We start from the raw sequence: 19,899 nt of genomic DNA, 5'->3' as shown, positions 1-19,899 counted from the left end.
ATTGAACCATCCCTACATCTCTTGGATAAAGCTGACTTGATCATGGTGGATGATCTTTTTGATGTGTGTCTGTATGCGGTTTGCAAGTGTCTTGTTGAGAATTTTTGTATCTGTGTTCATTAAGGATATGGGTCTATAGTTTTCTTTTTTGGTTGTATCTTTACCAGGCTTTGGTATGAGAGTGATGCTGGCTTTATAAAAGGAATTTTTATTATAAAAGGGGGGTGAATGAGGCTGGGGAGTCAAGGCATGGAAGACTTGATGGACTTACCTGGAGAGAGGCTGGCAGGTTGTGCAGGCCCAGGCCGGTTTATTTTTTTAATACCTCAAGTGTATGGCATGATCTTTGTGTGCTGTGTGAGGAGAGAGAAAGTGATAGGGTCTCCCCGTATACCCAGCTGGCCAGGAACTCTATGTAGAGCACGTTGGCCTCAATCTCACAGAAAGTCCTGTGCCTTTGCCTCCTGAGTGCTGGGTTTAAAGGTATGTGCCATCAGCCAGCTAAGAGTATGGCTTTTAACTTGACATTTTACCTTTTTGAAGTAATTGGTTGGAAAGTTGCCTTTTGGTAGTTTTCCTTTCTGTTTAGTGAAACCAGGTAAAATTCTGATTTGGAATTGCACTGCAATGTCTTTTTCCTGCTGGCTTTGTGAGAGTCAGGAGTCCTAGCTCAGCCTTGACAACATAAAACCCAGATGGAATGTAGGTGAGGGAATGGAATGTTTACAGTAACCCTACCTTGTAATAGCCATCATCATAGAATAAATATGTTTTTCTGTCCTAACTTCATAGGGTGTGACTGAATGTTATGAATGTCATCCTAAGCCAACCCAGAGAACGTTTCCTGGCTGCACAATTCGGAACACCCCTTCAGAACCCATTCATTGCATCGTTTGGGCAAAGTATTTGTTCAAGTAAGATAATATATACTTCTGAGCATATTTTTCAATACTGCTAATGGGAAATGAGGTCATTTTTACTTAAATATCTTAGGCTGTATTTACAATGGTTAACTATGGTGGAGGGACACTACAGGTTTTCCTGGGTTAAATTCAGCAGCATTCTTTGCATGCTGTAGATGACATTTAGCATGTTTAGTCTGGTATTGGAGATAGGCATGCAACTAAATAAGTACAAATATGTACATTTGGAAATATGAAAACATACTTAAAAATAACCCATTGGTTAGACAAGATATCATAATGGAAGTTAAAAATACTTAGTAGGCCTGGGGTACGACAGTAGAGAACACTTGCCTGGTGTGCTGAAGTGCTGGGTTCTAACCCTAGCCCTGTGCAGCCCATCCACAACCAACACTGTAGAACATACCCTCAAACTCCTTCCATTCCTTGAGTGTGGTCCTTGGAGGTAGAGTTAGAGGTTTACATACATGAAGAAAGACTGAGCATTTATGATAATAAGAACCAAGTTTAAATGAGGAAGTGAGCCCCAGAATATATTAAAACGTAACACAGTGAAAAAAGGAAGCATATAGTTGAAAAAGAACAAAATCAACAAGTGTGATTACCAAATAGCAGAGCTGGGTAAGTATAACTTCAGCACACAGATTTACAGAAAAGTGAGAAGACAGAGTTGGCATGTATTCCCATAGTAGTTTTCCCATAACATTTAACTTAAGTGAGCTATGTGTGTCGTGACTAAGGAAGCTGTACTTATGACATCAGGAACTATTACATGTCCATAGTTATTACCTAGTCTTTTCCAGACTCCCATCACCACATTGGTTGTCCTGTCACTCTATTTTGTTTTTTTTGTTGTTGTTGTTTTATTTTTGAGACAGGATCTTATTATGTAGCTTTTGCTGGCATAGCGCTTGCTATGTAGACCAGGTTGACCTGGAACTCATAGAGATATGTCTTTATTTATTTTAGTTTGGAGACAGGGTCTTACTATGTATGTAGCTGACTGGACTGGAACTCGAATATGTAGACCAGGCTAGCCTCAAACTCAGAGATTCCCCTGCCTCTGCCTCCTGGGTGCTGGGATTAAAGGCGTGTGTTGCCATGCCTGGCTTTGAAAAATAGAAGGGAACGATAAGGTGGATGATCTCCCCCAACAGAAGTCAAGATTTAATGTAAACTAAAAGTAATTTTTACTGATACAGACTCTTGATCTCATGACCAAAATCCTATAGATCTCAGATGTAAGAAGGTGTGGTTGGTTTCAGTGTGGGTGAAAAAGTCTTACTTTCTAAGGAATATGTCTAAATCAGGGTAGATTAAGGGTCTAGATGTAACAGGAAACACTTAAATATTATAGGAGAAAATATCCTCAAGGAACAATTTTTTTAATATTTATTTTTGTTTTATGTATTTGAGTTTTTTGCCTGTATGTATGTAAGTATACCCATGTTGTACAATGCTCATGGAGGCCAGAAGAGGGTATTGAATGCCTTGGTGGGTGCTAGGAACTGAACCTGAGTCCTCTGTAAGAGCAGTCAGTGCTTTTAACCACTGACCCATCTTTCCAGCCCCACCTTCCCTGGTGTTTTGTGGGTTTTTTTTTTTTTTTGTCTTTTTGAGACAGGGTCTCCCTGTAGCCCCAGCTGTCCTGGAACTCACTATGTAGAGCAGGCTGGCCTAGAACTCACAGAGATCCACCTGCCTCTGCCTCCCGAGTGCTGGGATTAAAGGCGTGCACAACCACGCCCGGCTATTTGTTTGTTTTGTTTTTCTTTTTGTTTTTGATGACAGGCTTTAAAATTGGCATGTACAGAACCTAGCTGATAAAAATAGATATATAGCCAAAAATTATCTTTTGTGGCATCAGCAAACTCCGAACAAATTGCTTTAATGCTCTTTGGCTTAGGTACTGTGATTGTTAATTATTGGCTCTATCCCTTCAGACATTCAGAATATTTCAAGTTAATTATTTGTGGGAAAATAATCATATTTATTCTGAATGCCTTCTGTGTAAATATTTATTACTCTTAAATTATAGCCAGCTTTTTGGAGAGGAAGATGCTGATCAAGAAGTGTCACCTGACAGAGCTGATCCTGAAGCTGCTTGTGAGTAAACTTTTAGACTTAATTTCATCATTAGTGACGGTTGCCTTTATTTTGCTAATCTAACAGTGGTGGATTAGGAGGGAAGTAATGGTTGCTGTCATGTGCTTGGTGTCTTATTTCCTTTCAAAAGCTGTTTGCCAAAGAAGTGGTTCATTTCACTGATGGGGAAACTAGAATGAGAGATTTCACACATCTAATCATTGAGGCTGGGAGCAGGGCCAGCTTCTATTTATTTATAACTGAGGCACAAAAAGATGCTGATAAGCATGTTGTTACTATCTTTCAACTCAGAATGTTGCACACAGGTGACTTTGTTGAGTGACTCTTTTCTCCTACAGGTAAGAACTTACTCCATATTGGAAATACAATGTTTGTTTTATAGGGGAACCAACAGAAGCTGAAGCCAGAGCCCGAGCATCTAATGAAGATGGAGACATTAAGCGTATTTCCACTAAGGAATGGGCTAAGTCAACTGGCTATGATCCAGTTAAACTGTTTACGAAGGTTAGCTTCTTTTCTTCTCCGTGGTCCTGGCAATCTAATCCAGGGCCCCTCACATAATAACAGGATTCTTCCACTGAAGGTTGTATCCCAGCTAGCTTTACTCTTTGTACTTATTTAAAAATTTTTTATTTTATTTTTTATCTTTTAGGGGGTGTGGGCACAAGAGTGCCAAGGTGAATGTGGGGAAGTCATTTACCCACTGAGCCATCTTGCCAATCTCAAATCATATATGAATATGTTATTCTGAGTCTTTAACGTAGTACATAAAACTTGAGTTACTTTTTAGCTATGTGCTGATATCCTAACAAAATGATTGTAAAGCTGGGCATGACAGTACGTACGTGCCTTTAATCTCAGAGGCAGGTGAATATCTGTGAGATCATAGTCCGCCTGTTCTACATAGCAAATTCCAGGCCAGCTGAGAATACAGGGAGACCTTGTCTCAAAAAAATAAATAAGGGCTGAATGGATGTCTCAGCTGTTAAGTTCCAGGGGAGCCAACGCCCACTTCTTACCTCAACAGACATTGCACGACATATGTGCAGTTAGATACATGCAGGCGATACACTCATACACACACAAAAAGGATAATAAAATATTTTTAAAAAATAAAACTGTAGTCATATTAAGCAGGTTGGGAAATTTTAGTGCCTGTGCCAAGTGCAAGCATCTCTAGAGGCAGCCAGTACAGATTGGCTGTATACTCTGTTGGTCTTTCCAATGTCACTTTCACAGAATTTGGCTTTCTTTCTGTAGCCGTTTGTTTTGCTTTGATTTTATTTTCTGTAACAAGGTCTCCTGTAACCCTCAACTCTGAATATAACTTAGGGTAGCCTTAAACTCCTGATCCTCCCGCCTCCACGTCCAGAGTGCTGGAATTATGGGGTTGTGCCACCAGCCCACGAGAACTTGGTTTCTTTATAACCAATTTCCTGCTACTTCCTATCTTTGTTCTCATCTCTTTCCTACTCGGGTCTTCTGTTAGCAGTTTGGCTCATGTGTTCTAAATCACCCTTGAATCCTACACCTTTTGTTCTTCATTAATAATTGCTATTTTCTACTCAGTATTTCTAGAGAAGTCTTCGGGATGGTTTTAGTTTTGCCTACTTTATTACTAGTCAGCTAAGCCCTTGCTTCTGTTTATTATTTTATCCTCACTTCTGTTTTAAAAGCTTTTTTACAAAAATACTTTATCTATATTTTATGTGTATGAGTGTATTGCCTGCATGTAAGTACACCCCTGTCATGGAGTGCCCACAGAGGTCAGAAGAGGGCATCAGAGCCCCTGGAACTGGAGCTACAGAATGTTGTTAGCTGCCTTATGGGTCCTGAGAATTGAACCCAGGTCCTCTACAAGAGCAGCCAGTGCTCTTAACCTCTGAGCCATCTCTCCAGCCCGTTAAAAGCTTTTTTTAATGGGCAGGCATGGTAGCACCCTTTAATCCCAGTATTCTGGGATCACTGTGTTTGAAGCCAGCCAGAGCTTAATAGTGAGACCCTGTCTCAAAACAAAACAAAATAAACCTGAATGGGGGCTGGCAAGATGGCTCCGTGGTTAAAAGCAATTGGTACTCTGGAGGAAGACCTGGGTTCAGTTACCAGCACACACATGGCAGCTAACAACCATCTGTAACTCCAGTTCAAGGGGATCCAGCACCCTTTTCTGGCCTCCATGGGCACTGCGCAACATGAATGCAATTCACTTACATGCAGGCGATACACTCATATACATAAAAGTAATAAATAAAATAATTTTTTTTCTCTTAGTTTTTCCTTAAAATCCTTTTATTTTCCAAATTATCATACTGCAGTGATATTATTACACTGTGACTTCCATAACTTTTGTTATGAAAGTTTTCTTATTTTTTTATTGATTTTTTTTGTGAATTTAATACAACACATCTCAATCATGTTTAGACCCCTTCCTCTTTCTGCAACCATATCCCCCTGCCAGTGTTCATGCATTTTGTCATAAATTTTAAGGTCTACCAATCCAAGTCTGTGCTCCCAAATGTCCATTGATGTGAATCTATCTACAGGCGTCTGGCCTACCAGCTTAGTGTCACTCCCTGATAGAAAAACAACTTTCCTTCTTCGTGTAGTCATTGGTTGCCAACAGTTTCTTAGTTCATGTCAGGGGTTCTCACACATTTCCTCCTTATATGCTGGGGTTTTGTCTGATTTGAGCCTGTATAGGTCTTGGGCATGTTGTCACCATTGCTGTAAGCTCATAAAAACAACTTCACAGCTGTTTGGAAAACTCTTGTTTCCTTGTGATCCTCCACCAGCCCTGGCTCTTACAATTTTTCCAGTCCCTCATCAGCAATGGGCTCTAAGCCCTGGATGACAGAAGTTTGATATAGGTGCACTATCCAGGGACACACTCTGTAGTCTTATTCTCTGCCTTTTGGACTGTTTTCATTTCCTGTTTAACCATCATCTGCTGCATTAGGAAGCTCCGCCGATAAGAGTTGAAAGATGTGTTAGTATTCTCTTTGCACCCTCTTCTAGTATGTTCCCTGTGCCTCAGGTGTAGAGGTTCCATTGTACATGTGCCACACACAAAATAATAATACAATAAAAATTGTTTTGAAACATACAATGAATTTTTCTAATGAGAGCTGCGTGTGGTGGAGCACATATTTAATCTCAGAAATCAGGTAGTAGGGGCTATCTATGAGATTGAGGCCAGTCTGGTCTACATAGCAAGTTCTGGCCAGCTGGAAAAATAATGTTTTTTAGTCCCTGAAATCTTAACACATCTTCTTAGTCTACATGATCTTGTAGTAATCTATTTAAGAGTTTTGGTGCTTCGTTTTTGTCTTTTATTGGGGGGAGCATGTTTTCAAATTACAATAGTATAGAAATTCTGTGGCTGGGCTCTAATCAGTGGTAGAGCACTTGCTTAGTCTGTCCAAGGCCCTAGGTTCAATCTCAGCACTGAACAGGGAAAATAACAAGTTTAGTGTGTGTGCTTTCCTGGTGTGTAGTCACAGGCTGGGAGATAGTACCCACCAGTGTGTCTGTGTTCGGTGATTGTGTTCTTTGGAGTTGGTAGTCTTTATTGAGCCCTTTAGTTTTTCATTGGGCTTCAGACTGATCTTTGGTGTTGGGTGGTTTGGGGTGTGACAGAAGGGAGGGCAGTCTGCAGAGTTTAGAGCTTCCTCACCTTGTCACCCTGTCTTCTCCAAGTTTTTGAACTTTTACTATGGTTTTAAAAATTGTCACTCTACTATTTTTTTTTTTTTTTTTTTTAGACAGGGGCTCCCTGTAGCCCCAGCTGGCCTGGAACTAGCTATGTAGACCAGGGTAGCCTCAAACTCAGATCTGGCTGCCTGTCTCCTGAGTGCTACATGTAGGCATGCACTACCATGCCAGCCACTCTACTGTCTTTGAATCTGATTTTATAATATGACTGTAATAAATCAAAGAAATTTGGTACATTTTATCAATTTGAGGTCTGTAAGGACTCATGGGATTTATTCGTTTATTTTAGCTTTTTAAAGATGACATCAGGTATCTATTGACAATGGATAAACTATGGCGCAAAAGGAAGCCTCCAGTTCCCCTGGATTGGGCTGAAGTACAGAGTCAAGGTAAAAAGAACACTTCAATCCTTAGTGAACCTAAACTGCGTTTCATTGCCTGTTATTAGAACATATTTATATGTTCTAATAATTTTAAATTGTAAAGATAAGTCATTAGACACACCACTTAGAGAAGTAGCAACTCCCAGCATCCCAGAGAGATGTGCGGCCCACCAATGGAGTGTGTCGTTTACAGACTAGCTGTTCTTTTTAGTTGAGTGTCATTTAGCTAGGTTAGGATGTTGTTTCATTATTTCCTCAAAGTATTGTGAGGAGCACGTATATGAATCTGCCTTTTACCCTTGTCGTGATTTCAAGATTTAATTTAGAAAAACATCTTTAAAAAACCCTAAAATGTTGGGGGCTGGAGAGCTGGCTCAGTGGTTAAGAGCATTGGCTGCTCTTGTAGAGAACCTGGGTTCAATTCCCAGACATTAACATAAGTAGAAGTTTGTTGATTTAAGACAAGTTTATAATTACTTGCTATAGGTCAGTCCTTCTGGTGGCTGTGGAAGCTTCATGTTTTCTTTGGACATTGTTAGACGTCTTAGCTCTTGAAGCACAACCTTAATGCTATAGACATTTTGCCATTATGCTCTGCATCCACCTGTGGAGACCGCCGTCTTTTCCTCCAGCCCTCAGCTGCACACACAACATCTTGTATCTCCATAAAATATTTTTTAAAATAAATATTAAAATGTGGAGAGAGGTTGTGGGGGTTTTGTTGTTGTTTTGGATTTGTTTTTTGGTTTTAGTTTTTGTTTGTGAGACAGGGTCTCACTGTGTAGCACACTAGCTGGTCTGTAACTAAACCAGGCTGGCCTCAAACTCAAAATTTGCCTCTGCCTCCCAAGTGCTGGATTAAAGGTGTTTAAAATTTTTATTTCAGCCAGGCCTGTTGGCACACGCCTTTAATCCCAGCACTCAAGGAAGAGGCAGGCTGATCTCCATGAGTTCGAGGCCAGCCTGGTTTACACAGCTAGCTGGGGCTACAGGGAAGACCCTGTCTCAAAAGACCAAAAAAAAATTTTTTTTAATTCAAGGAAGTAAAACTATTGTACTTCCTTCTCCTCTTCTACCTTAGCATACTGTGACCCCTTTCTCAGCTACAATGCAGTTAGGAGCATAGTGGGACTTGTAGGGTCCCAGGAAACTTGAAACTTGGCAGTTCTCAGCAGTACAATTTCCTTAATGGAGTAGGTAAACTGTAGCCTGACGATAGCTTCCACTCATCAAAGTGCTGACTGTACTGGGCATAGTGTGACTCTTATCTTTTTAGCTACATTATGTTCTTGAATCCACCAGTAATTTGAATTCTAACATGATCGTAGATCTTTCCATTTCAAGTTGAACAGTTTTCTTGTACAAATACTTATATAGATGATTATTTAAATGAAATGTGCTTTATTAAAAAATTTTCTTAATGGTCAAGAGTTGAATTTGTTAAATAGAATACATTGTAGAAGTAGGATGTTTATTAAAATTTCTTATTTATTTTTAGGAGATGAAGCCAATGCATCCGATCAACAAAACGAACCGCAGTTAGGTTTGAAAGACCAGCAAGTTCTAGATTTAAAGAGCTATGCAAGTCTTTTTTCAAAGAGCATTGAAACTTTGAGAGTTCATTTAGCAGAAAAGGGGGATGGAGCTGAGCTCATATGGGATAAGGTTTGTTTGAAAATGTATCACTTACTTTCATACCTAATTTCTATCTTTGTTCCTGAGCTGTAAAAGAAGTTAACCTTTTGGGGGGTGGTACTTACTTGGTGTAAATGTATTCATCCCCCATTACTGTATTTGAATTAGGACTTTCTGTATATAAATTTAAGCAGTATCAAAAAATTTCATTTTGGATTCTAGTAATGTATTCAGTTTGATTGTATTGACTAGAAACATAATTTACTATAGTGGAATGTTTCACTGACTTAGAGGAGCAGGCTTAAAACTCATATGTAACAGATAAATTAATAGAGGTGAACGTGCTTGAGAACCAGCAGCTCACTTGCCTAATTTGACCTTGAAAACAGTAAATTCCCTGCTTTCATGCAGGTGCACACATATACATGTATATGGGGGATTGAGCCTAGGGCCTTTCTAAGCTAGACAAATACTGTACTACCAAGATACATCTTTAGCTCTTGTTTTATGAGATAGGATCTCACTATGTAGCTCAGGTTGGCCTTGAATTTGTTGAGAGCATGCACTGCCACACCCAGTTGTAAAATTGCTTTTCTGTTGAAGTAGACCCCATGTTTCAGAAGTCCAAAAGAAAAGCCAAGAGTGGTAGCTCACCCCTGTATTCCGGCACTTGGGAGAGTGAGGTAGGATTACCAAGTTTGAGGCCAGTCTAGATGACAGACTTGAGAACCTGTCTCAAAAAAAAAAGGTCAGACTTTTCGATACAAAAAAAGATGAAATTTTTCTGATTTTTGTTGTGTTTGGGGCAGGGTGTCTAGCCCAGGCTGAACTCAAATTCCCTGTGTAGCAGAGAATGACCAAAGCTTGTGTGTTCTACATCTGTAAAGATTTGCCCTGGCGGCCAAGAATGTGCCTTGCCTCATTAGTAGAGTGCTCACCTACATGAGGCCTTGCTCTCAATCCCAAGCATGGGCAGGAGGAAAAAAAATGCTGTGGGTTTCAGAGTAAAAGGAAACCAGCTTTAGAATCACTTTGTATGAATTTTGAAACTTTGGTTGAATCAGACATCTAAAAACAAAACTGGTAAATTTAGAATTTTGAAATTCTTGTAAACACTAGTCTCTTGGGTTAATGTGATAAAAATGGTAGGCTTTAAAATATTTTCTTTGTTATTCTAGTGATTTGGAAAGTATTTATTCACTGGGGCCAAATAAGGAGCCCATAGAACTGAGGAGTACTTCCCTAGTGATTGTATACCTAATGGTATCATAAGCCATTTCTTTTTCCTTTTGGTCTTTTTGAGACAGGGTCTCCCTGTAGCCCCAGCTGGCCTAGAACTCACTAAGCAGACCAGGCTGCCTTGAACTCACAGAGATGTGCCTCCCAAGCACTAGGATCAAAGGTGTGCACCACCATGCCCAGCCTATAAACCATTTCTTTAAAGGCATTTTCTATAGCTGGGCATGGTGGCGCTCGCCTTTAATCCCAGCACTCTGGAGGCAGAGGCAGGCGGATCTTGGTGAGTTCAAGGCCAGCCTGGTCTACATAGTTCCAGGTCAACTGGGGGCTACAGGGAGACCCTGTCTTAAAAGGACCACCAAAAAAAAAAAAAAGAATAAAGACATTAATAAAGGCATTTTCTAGAGTGAAGTAGCTGCATTCACTCAAGATTCACTCAAGAGCTTAGCAAAAAATAGAGGTAGAAGACCTGGAGAGATGTCTCAGTGGTTAAGAGCCCTGGTTGCTCTTACAGGGGACCTGGGTTTGGTTCCCAGCACCCACGTGGTGGCTAACAACCGTCTGTAGCTCCAGTTAAAGAGTAGTGGTTCTTGGTGTTCTTGTCACACACTCTGTCTAGAAAAGCAGATTGGCCCCCGCCCCTTATGGCCAGCCTCTGTGCTACTCACTGTGAGGCCTCAACATCATGATGTTCTGGCTACAATGTCATAAACAAGTAAAAATGACTCTTCTGAAAGCAGTGCTAGTCAGATGACTGATTGTGGGAAATCTTGTCATTTCTGTCTGGCAGGATGACCCATCTGCGATGGATTTTGTCACCTCTGCTGCAAACCTCAGGATGCATATTTTCAGCATGAATATGAAGAGCAGATTTGATATAAAATGTAAGTTGTTTTGTACTTCAGTTGTATCGTCAAAACCTCAGTGTGGACATTCGCCTTTAACAGCTTAACATGCTTGTCTTTTCATCTTTTAGCAATGGCGGGAAACATTATTCCTGCAATCGCTACTACTAATGCAGTGATTGCCGGATTGATAGTATTGGAAGGATTAAAGATTTTGTCTGGAAAAATAGACCAGTGTAGAACAGTGAGTATTTGTATTTCTGTTCTGTTGTTGTTTGTTTTAAATATTTATTATTTTTATTTTATGTGTATGAGTGTTATTGCCTACATGTATGTGAGTGCACCCATGTCATACAATGCCGTGGAGGTCAGAAGAAGGCGTTGGATTCCCCTGGAACTGGAGTTAACCCGTTTGTAACTCCAGTTCCAAGGGAGCCAATGACCTCTTCTGACCTCAAACCCAGGGAGTCATGCTAGCTAGTCAAGTGCTTCTCCTACTGACAAATGCTTTTGAGGGACTGGAGAGATGACTCAGCCTGCATGTATGTAAGTACACCCATGCATACAGTGCCCATGGAGGCCAGAAGAGAGCTTTGGATCCTTTGGAACTGGAGTTAAGGATTATTGTTAGCTTCCATGTGGGTGCTGGGTCCTCTACAAGAGCAGCTGATGAGTGCTGTTAACCACTGAGCCATCTTTCTTGCCCAAAAATACATATTTTAAAAAGTATTTATTATTTTATGTGCATGTGTGTATTGCCTGCATGTAGGTAAGTGTACCCGTTTTGTACAGTGCCCACAGAGGACAGAAGAGGCTCTCGGATCCCCTGGAACTGGAGTTACAGACAGTTGTTAGCTGCCATGTGGGTGCTGGGATTTGAACCCAGGTGTTCTGCAAGAACAGCCAGTGTTCTTAACCACTGAGCCATCTCTCCAGCCCTCTCAAAAATATTTTTCTAAGGGTTTTTGGTTTTTTAAGAGTCTCACATAGCCCAGGTTGACCTCACTTTGTAACTAAGGATGGCCTGACCTATCCTCATGGCTTTGCCTCCCAAATACTAGAATCATGTGCACCTCCATGCCCAGCCTGATTTTTTTTTTTTTTTTTGTGTCTTTGAGACAGGGTCTCCCTGCAGCCCCAGCTGGCCTGAAACTCACTATAAAGACCAGGTTGGCCTACACCCGGCTTTTTTCTTTTTTCTCTTTTTTTTAATGTGTGTAAGTGTATTGCCTGCATGTAGGTAGGTACACTGAAGTCATGCAGTGCCCACGGAGGCCAAAGAGGGCGTTGGATCCCCTGGAACTGGAGTTACAGGTGGTTTTTAGCTGCCAACGTGTGGGTGCTGAGAATTGAATTCAGGTCCTCTGCAAGAGCAGTAGTCAGTGCTTTTTAAGTGCAGCGCTGTCTCTCCGGCCCCCCAGCTTGATTTTTTTTATTAAAGTTTAATTTTCACTGCCATGTTTTTAATTTCTGAGAACTTTTTTAAAAAGACAGTCCATTTTTACAACAAGCTGAACTTTTCCTACAGATTTCAGTATCCATTTTAGCTCACAGACCACTGGTTATTGAGATAGAAGTATCTGTCCACTGTTGGACTGTTCCCACTTAAAGTGGCTGAATTTCATTTGTTCACAGTTAAATACGTATCAGAGTGGATTAATCATGTTAGTTTGGGTGTTAATGGTCTTGTGTATAACACGCTGTGTTGCAGGCCACAGCCTCAGTTGTACTCCATTACTGTTGATTCCTTTTGAACACTTTCTGTCCTGATGAAGCCCCAAGTCATATAAATCTCTTCTCCCCTTTGCTCTGCTTAGTCTATCCAGTTTGCTTCCGGACATGCTCCATGACATGCATGCATCGTAGAGAATGGTTAGAGAGGGAGCGGGGGGAGGCTTTGCTCTCTGGTTGATGGACTGGCTTCTCTCTAAGCTGGAGGAATCTTTGGGTTTTTATGTATGAGGGTTTTTTTTCTTTTCTTTTTTTTAAGACAGAGTCTCCCCATAGCCCCAGGTGACCTGGAACTCAGATCTGCCTGCCTCTGCCTCCTGAGTACTGTGATTAAAGGCATGTGCCATTCCACCTGGCCTACCTTGGTTCTTAGTTTTGTTTCCTGTATAGATATTTCAGAAATGATGTTACTACCAGAACTACATCATTTTTTCTTTAATTATTTTAAATTATTATTTATATCCCTAATTTTCTCAAAATTTGAATCATCACATTTTGTTTGGAAAGGCTGTCGCTTTGGTTCCAGATGTCTTTTAAAACATTATCATTAATTGCCTAAATACTGGTCTTGTTGAGAGTGGTTAAAAGTTGATAAGCATAAATACTGGGTGTGTCTTGTGTCATACCAAGGAGGTGTCTTTTTCATTATGCCCACCCTTCTCCATAGTATCGGATCAGAAACGGTTACAAAACCATGACTCCTATAAAGCTCATGATTTTCCTGATTCTTTTGTTGTTGCTGCCGTTTTGAGATATGGTCTCACTATGTAGCCCTGACTTCCCTTGGGGCTCACTCCTCCTGCCATTTGGTCATATATATTAAGACCTCTTGAGTCAAGTTTGTATCCCCAGATGTCCCTTGGTGTTGAGTTCATCCACTAGAGCCTGTTCAGCCTAAGTAGTGTTGCTCCCTTTAAGAAGACCAACTCTCCCTCATCCAGCAGCTATCAGCTGCCAATAGTTCCTTAGCTAAGGTTGAGGCTTCTTACTCATTTTCCCTTCTATGCTGGGTTTTTCTGGTTTGGGTCTTGTGCATGCTGTCACCGTTGCTATAAGTTCTTCCTGGCCTTTTTTTTTTTAACATCAAAGGGGAATATTCAAGCTATTTTCTGATTGGATATACATTAAACAAGATTTTAGGCTCACGTATAAAATTGTAACATTTCTAATTCCTACTTGTGTTTTTTCTCTGAAGATTTTTTTGAATAAACAACCAAATCCAAGAAAGAAGCTCCTCGTGCCTTGTGCACTGGATCCTCCCAATCCCAATTGTTACGTGTGTGCCAGCAAGCCAGAAGTGACTGTGCGGCTGAATGTCCATAAAGTGACCGTCCTCACCTTACAGGATAAGGTACACTTGAGGGCCACTTCTCTTCCTTTTAAAAAGAATCTAAGTTCTGACTTAGCCTTTACAGTGTCACTGTAACAAACTGAACAGATCATGGCTCTGTAAGGCTGTGGCTGCTTCTCCATCTATGGTTCCAGGGTATGTGTCTTGTGACCTAGAAAGGTGTAGGTATATTTGGGTGGAGTATGTACCACGTGCACAGAGGGGCACAGTATCATGACAAACAGAAGACAGACAGCGAATACATTCTGTGTTTTTGACAGGTGACAGGTATCCTTATGTTGTCTTGGCTATGGTAGTGAACAGATACTTCATTCATAATACTTGGCTAAAGAAAAGTTTCTGTTTATAGTAAAGCAAAGCTGTAGTCGACAACTTGGTCTTGAAGGCTGTGGGCACCTGTGGTGCTTCAGGTGCTCCAGATGTTAGACAGTGTTTGTTCCTCCAAACTAGGGGTTAGTATTTGCTGAGATGTAGCGTGGTGATGGTGCATGGCTTTTCTGTCATGCTCTGGTTCTAGAGTGCTGAGTCGAGTCCTGAGGAGATCCAGTTTTGTTCCAAGGAGTCACATGCAGAGCTGGCCTGAGAGAGATAGGCTTTGAGATCCGTCTGGCCTTTGGTTCCTCCCAAGATGTCACTCCTTACTTGAGGCCCAAACTTAGGGGCTATCCTTTGACTGTGTGCTTCACTGTGCTCCATACCTCCTGAGGCAGGGGAATAAGCCTTTCCAATTGGTGGCCTTCTTCCCGGAGCTGGTTATACAGGCAGACATACTCACACTCATGTTTGATAGAGAAGCAGTAGACCGTGGGGAGCTGCACTCATAAGGTGCTTGCCAGTCTTTCATAGGAGACAATTGACTGTTAGGCATAATGGAATTTCTCCTCCAAGTGGAATGCTTAGACCTCTAGAGAGATTTTCCATTATTCCTTAGAAGGAGATGGGATTTAGCAGAATATTCCAAGTTGCATCTTGGAATTTAAGGAGAGAAAGGCTATCTGAGATGAGATTATAAGGCATTTTTCTGTCAAACACCTTCCATCCCAGGGTTGACACAGACTGGGTAGTGCCCATGTGCAGCCCAGTTGTAATGTGTAGGAATAGAAAAAGAACAAACTAGCAGTAGCAATAAGTACTGCTGAGGCATCTCTCCAGCCCCAAGAAAGAATAGGGTAGGGCCAGTGGGAGGGCCCAGGGGTGGAAAGCACTTGCTGCACAATCCTGACAACTTAAGTTTGATGTCTGGGGTCTCAGGGTAAAAGAAAGATCCAACTTTGAAAATTTTCCTCTGATCTCCACATGTATGCTGTGGCATGTATGTGTTGGCACTCACATGCATGTATCATGCAGAAACATACGAGAGAAATAAAAAGAATAACAGACTATTTCCAGTGGAGAAGAAAAGTAAACCTTTATAGAAAAGAAGTCTAGGGCTTTTATGGTCTTTAATTACCTACGTTAATTCATACTTGAATTTTTTCTTTGTAGATAGTGAAAGAAAAGTTTGCTATGGTGGCGCCAGATGTCCAAATTGAAGATGGGAAAGGGACAATCCTGATATCTTCAGAAGAGGGAGAGACTGAAGGTATTACCTTGCTCTGTCCCATCTCATGGGTGACCAGCCTCAAGCAGGGACAAGCACTCACTGGCTGGCTGCTCCTTGCCTGTCTTTATTCAATGGGGAAGACTTAAGATAAGCCCATTCTTGCTACGTAGTGGGAATTTATTTTTCAGTGCTGGGAATCAAACCCAGAGCCTTGCACGTACTTGGTTAGCCACTCTACCACTGAGCTTGCTTGAGATTTAGTGTTGGGCTGGGATGTATCTTGGTTGGTATTATGCCAGCTTAGAATGCACGAAGCCCTGGGTTTGGTCCCCAGCACTGTGTAAAGCTGTCATGGTGACACACACCTATAATTCCAGCCCCCAAGAAGTGAAAGTGGGAAGATCAGAAGTTAAAAGGACAGTCTTGGCTACATAGCAAGTTGGAGGCCACCTTGGGACAAATGCGACACAGTCTTTTTTTTTTTTTTGGTCTTTTTGAGACGGGGTCTCCCTGTAGACCAGGCTGGCCTTGAACTCACAGAGACCTGCCTGCCTCTACCTCCCGAGTGCTGGGTTTAAAGGTATGCACCACCATACCCAGCTGGCAACACCATCTTTTAAAAAAAGATTTAGTGTCAGGATTCTTATTACTGGTAATTACTTGTTGAAAAACTGTTTGAGTTGTTAGGTTGTCTGTAATTAGCGGTTGTGCATTGGCTGGGTACTGGTCTAATTTAGGAATCTGGTTGAATATTCAAGCCCTATTCTAGCCACCTGTCTTTATGTCCCCCAAAAGTTAGTTATAGTCTATATGCTGAGTTTACTAAAAAGTTGATGATAGTGCGGTTGACAATCTCTTTGTGAGTAGAATATATTAAAGGACTCTGAAAGTTGCTTTGACTCTTACAGGATTCCAGAATTAATTTGTTTGAATGGAGATTTTCATAGTTCCTTCTTGTTGGGTCCACTTAAAGTGGTTTTGGCAGTTGAATATTTGGGGCTGAGTTCCTAAGTGCCTAATGCTTCAGTGTGTTAACTTGCTGCGGCTGTAACAGCCCCACAGCCCTAGAGGCTGCAGTTCTGAGGCCAGTGTGAGCAGGTTTCCTTCCCTCTTAGTCTTCTTGCCAGTCTGTGTCTTCATCCCCAGTCTCAGAGTATAAGACCTTTTTGGCCCATGCTGGATTTGAACTTGATGTGGACTTAGGATGACCTTGGGTTCTTGATCCTCTTCCTCCACCTTCTAAGTGCTAAGATTACAGACATGTGCCACTGTGCATCAAAGGGCTATTTTTAATTAATCACCACTTTTTTTTTTATGTGTATGAGTGTATTGCCTGCATGTATGTGAGTACGCCCATGCCGTGCAATGCCTCAGAGGTCAGAAAAGGGCTTTGGATTCCCCTGGAACTGGAGCTAAGGATGGTTTGTAGCCGCCATGTGGGTGCTGGGAATCGAGCCCGGGTCCTCTGCAAGAGTAGTCAGTGATGGCTTAACTGCTGAGCCATCTTTCCAGCCCCATAATCACCACTTTAAAAAAAATATTTTTATTTTGTGTGTATTGTCTGCACATGTGTTAAGTGCACCCGTGTCATGCAGTGCCCAAGGAGGACAAAAGAAGACATCCAATCCCCTGGCACCGAAGTTAAGGACAGTTGCTAGCTGTCATGTGGCTGCTGGGTATCGAACCCAGGTCCTCTGCAAGAGCAGCCCATGCTTTTAGCTGCTGAGCCATCTTGCCAGCCCATTAATCACCACTTTTAAAAAGCTGTCTTTTGGCCAGGCATGGTGGTGCACGCCTTTAATCCCAGCACTCGGAGGCAGAGGCAGGCGGATCCCTGTGAGTTCAAGGCCAGCCTGGTCTACATAGTGAGTTCCAGGACAGCTGGGCTACAGGGAGACCCTGTCTCAAAAAGACAAAAACAAACAAACAAACAACAAAAGCTATCTTTTGAAGTGGTCACTTTCTTAGGTGCTATGGATTAGGATTTCAGAATGCCAACTATGGAGGGACACAGCCCAGCCATACCAGGGTTAGCTTTGTAAGAACTGATCTGCCTTCTCTGTGGAGATGTAACTAAACCTTCATTCTCTCCGTATTTTCCAGCTAATAACCCCAAGAAGTTGTCAGAATTTGGAATTAGGAATGGCAGCCGGCTTCAAGCAGATGACTTCCTTCAGGATTATACTTTATTGATCAACATCCTTCATAGGTAATAACCGTTAATGCTGAAGGTTAAGAAATTATTTGAGCCAGGCTTGGTGGCACACACCACTGATCCCAGCACTCAGGAGGCAGAGGCAGGTAGATGGATCTCTTGAGTTCCAGGCCAGCCTGGTCTACATAGCGAGTTCCAGGGCAGCTGAGGATACAGGGAGACCCTGTCTCAAAAAGACCAAAAGAAAAATTTATGAGTGTTTTGCCTACCTGTATGTAAGTGTGCTGTGTGCATGCCTGGTGACTGTAGAGGCCAGAAGAGGGGGTTGGATCCCCTTGAACTGGAGTTAGGAATGGGTATGAGCTGCCATGTGGGTGCTAGGAATTGAACGCAGGTCCTCTGCAAGAATAGCCAAGTGCTTTTGACACTGTGCCACCTCTCCAGCCCCTCCTCTTCCCCTTTTGTTCATTCTAGTCCATTGTGCACTAATACTCTGAATGAAGTATGTGTGTGTATCAGTCCAGTGACCTGGTGGAAAAGGGGTTTAGAGTGGTGTTAGCTGGGTGTTCATTTGCTTTGATGATATTACTGTCTGTTTGCAAACATCTATGGTAGCTGGTTAAAGAATATTACATTTTAGCTGGGCGTGGTGGTGCAGACCTTTAATCCCAGCACTCAGGAGGCAGAGGCAGGCAGATCTTTGTGAGTTCAAGGCCAGCGTGTTCTACATAGTGAGTTCCAAGACAGCAAAAGACCAAAAAAAAAAGAATTATTACATTTTAGCTGGGCGTGGTGGTGCACACCTTTATTTATAAAAAGCATAAGATGGCAAAGACTTTGAGTTATTAGAACTATAAATTCCATAATTATATAAAGGAATCAAAGGTAAATGTCACTGTGTGTGATCTCTAACCTCTCTTGGACACCAGCTAGGTAGAGGTGGCATACTTGTGTTCACTGGGAATGAAAAGACCCAGGAAGTCGTGAACAGTAAACTGGAAGTTTTGTGTGCTGTCTGAAAAAGGAAGCATAATTAGGGCGTTGGGATTTTTCTTACCGTTTCAGCTTACTGTTTTAGCTTTCTGGAAACAGAACCCCCTTAAGAAGCATGTAAGTCATCTGTTTGACTTCATGCATGTTTGGGGGATTCATGTATAAACATAAGGTTCCCCTATAAGGATGGGGAACCCAGAAAGCACCTCGAAACTGACCCAGAAACAGGGAGATAAGTCATAGTGGAGTGTCATGTCTTTGGGCATAGGGGCTGAAGGAATGGTGACTAAGGGTCACACTGAGCTGCAGACTTTCTGACTCTGTTTTCTGTGTTAGCAATGAAAAGCTGTAGATCTTGAAAGATAAAGCCGTTCAGACTTGAAACTGCATCCGCTTTTATCATTTGAATTAGAGTTCTTGAATTATCACAGGATTCTGTTCTGCAGTCTGTATGATAGTTTCATGATGATCAGAACCTGGTCAAGGTGTGGTGCTCACTCTGGGGTATGAGGTCTCTGCTTTCCTGTGCATGTAGTGGTTCCAGTTTACAGTGTGTGGTTCTCTTACAGTGAAGACCTAGGAAAGGATGTGGAGTTTGAGGTGGTTGGTGATACCCCAGAAAAAGTGGGGCCCAAACAAGCTGAAGACCCTGCCAAAAGCATCACCAATGGCAGTGATGATGGTGCCCAGCCTTCCACCTCCACAGGTGAGTCACCTACCATGTCAGTGGATCTGGAACAGTTGCCTATGTTTGTGAATGTTGCCTTAAATACCCAAAAATGCTAGAGGTGTGTTGGTGTGCCATTTATTTTATGATAGAGCTTTGAGTGTATAAACCATGAAGACCTTTAAAACTGGGGGAAATTCTTAGAGGAAATGGAATCCTTTTCCTCCATCTCCTTATATGGATTTCAAGGTGGGAGCTGTCAGTGACCTCCCTGGAAATCACTGGGTGGTTGGTTCTGCCTGTGTGGCAGACTATCTGTTCTGTTTGGGGGTCAGCAGATGAGTGCATCTGACTTGAGTGAGCAGGTGCTTTGGGGAAAGCATGGCACTCCGGCATGGCAATTTCCTATCGAAAAACGCCAGGTTTATTCCCTGGGTTTCCAGTGCGCACTTGCTACCTTATCACCTTTTCAGATACCTGGTTCTTCACTGTCTCTGACTGGACTGTTGTCCCTGACCTCCCCTCTGTTCCTTTTACTCAGGAAGCTGGAGGCTAGATGCTCTTCTGTCTCCATTATTTCACCACTTTGCTTTGGCATTCTTTTTTCGGTCTTTTTT

General features: G+C 41.9%; 1 protein-coding gene across 1 annotated transcript in view; it reads left to right on the top strand.

Annotated features, from left to right (window-relative positions):
* The window catches only part of Uba2 (ubiquitin like modifier activating enzyme 2), a 34,429-nt gene that overhangs the window by 11,910 nt on the left and 2,620 nt on the right, over positions 1–19,899 (top strand). Inside the window, exons 6-16 of the mRNA XM_008839440.2 lie at positions 793–914; positions 2,962–3,029; positions 3,412–3,533; positions 7,030–7,129; positions 8,622–8,788; positions 10,788–10,881; positions 10,974–11,086; positions 13,769–13,924; positions 15,410–15,506; positions 17,571–17,676; positions 19,185–19,321. Of these exons, the coding sequence (XP_008837662.1) occupies positions 793–914; positions 2,962–3,029; positions 3,412–3,533; positions 7,030–7,129; positions 8,622–8,788; positions 10,788–10,881; positions 10,974–11,086; positions 13,769–13,924; positions 15,410–15,506; positions 17,571–17,676; positions 19,185–19,321 (1,282 nt within the window). The remainder of the gene's footprint in view (positions 1–792; positions 915–2,961; positions 3,030–3,411; positions 3,534–7,029; positions 7,130–8,621; positions 8,789–10,787; positions 10,882–10,973; positions 11,087–13,768; positions 13,925–15,409; positions 15,507–17,570; positions 17,677–19,184; positions 19,322–19,899) is intronic.

This window comes from Nannospalax galili, unplaced genomic scaffold (genome assembly GCF_000622305.1).
Source record: "Nannospalax galili isolate Female #2095 unplaced genomic scaffold, S.galili_v1.0 scaffold159, whole genome shotgun sequence".
In the NCBI taxonomy this organism is placed as follows: Eukaryota; Metazoa; Chordata; class Mammalia; order Rodentia; family Spalacidae; genus Nannospalax; species Nannospalax galili.
Note: the sequence above shows the minus strand (reverse complement) of the source record. Positions and strands in the feature narration are given on the sequence as shown.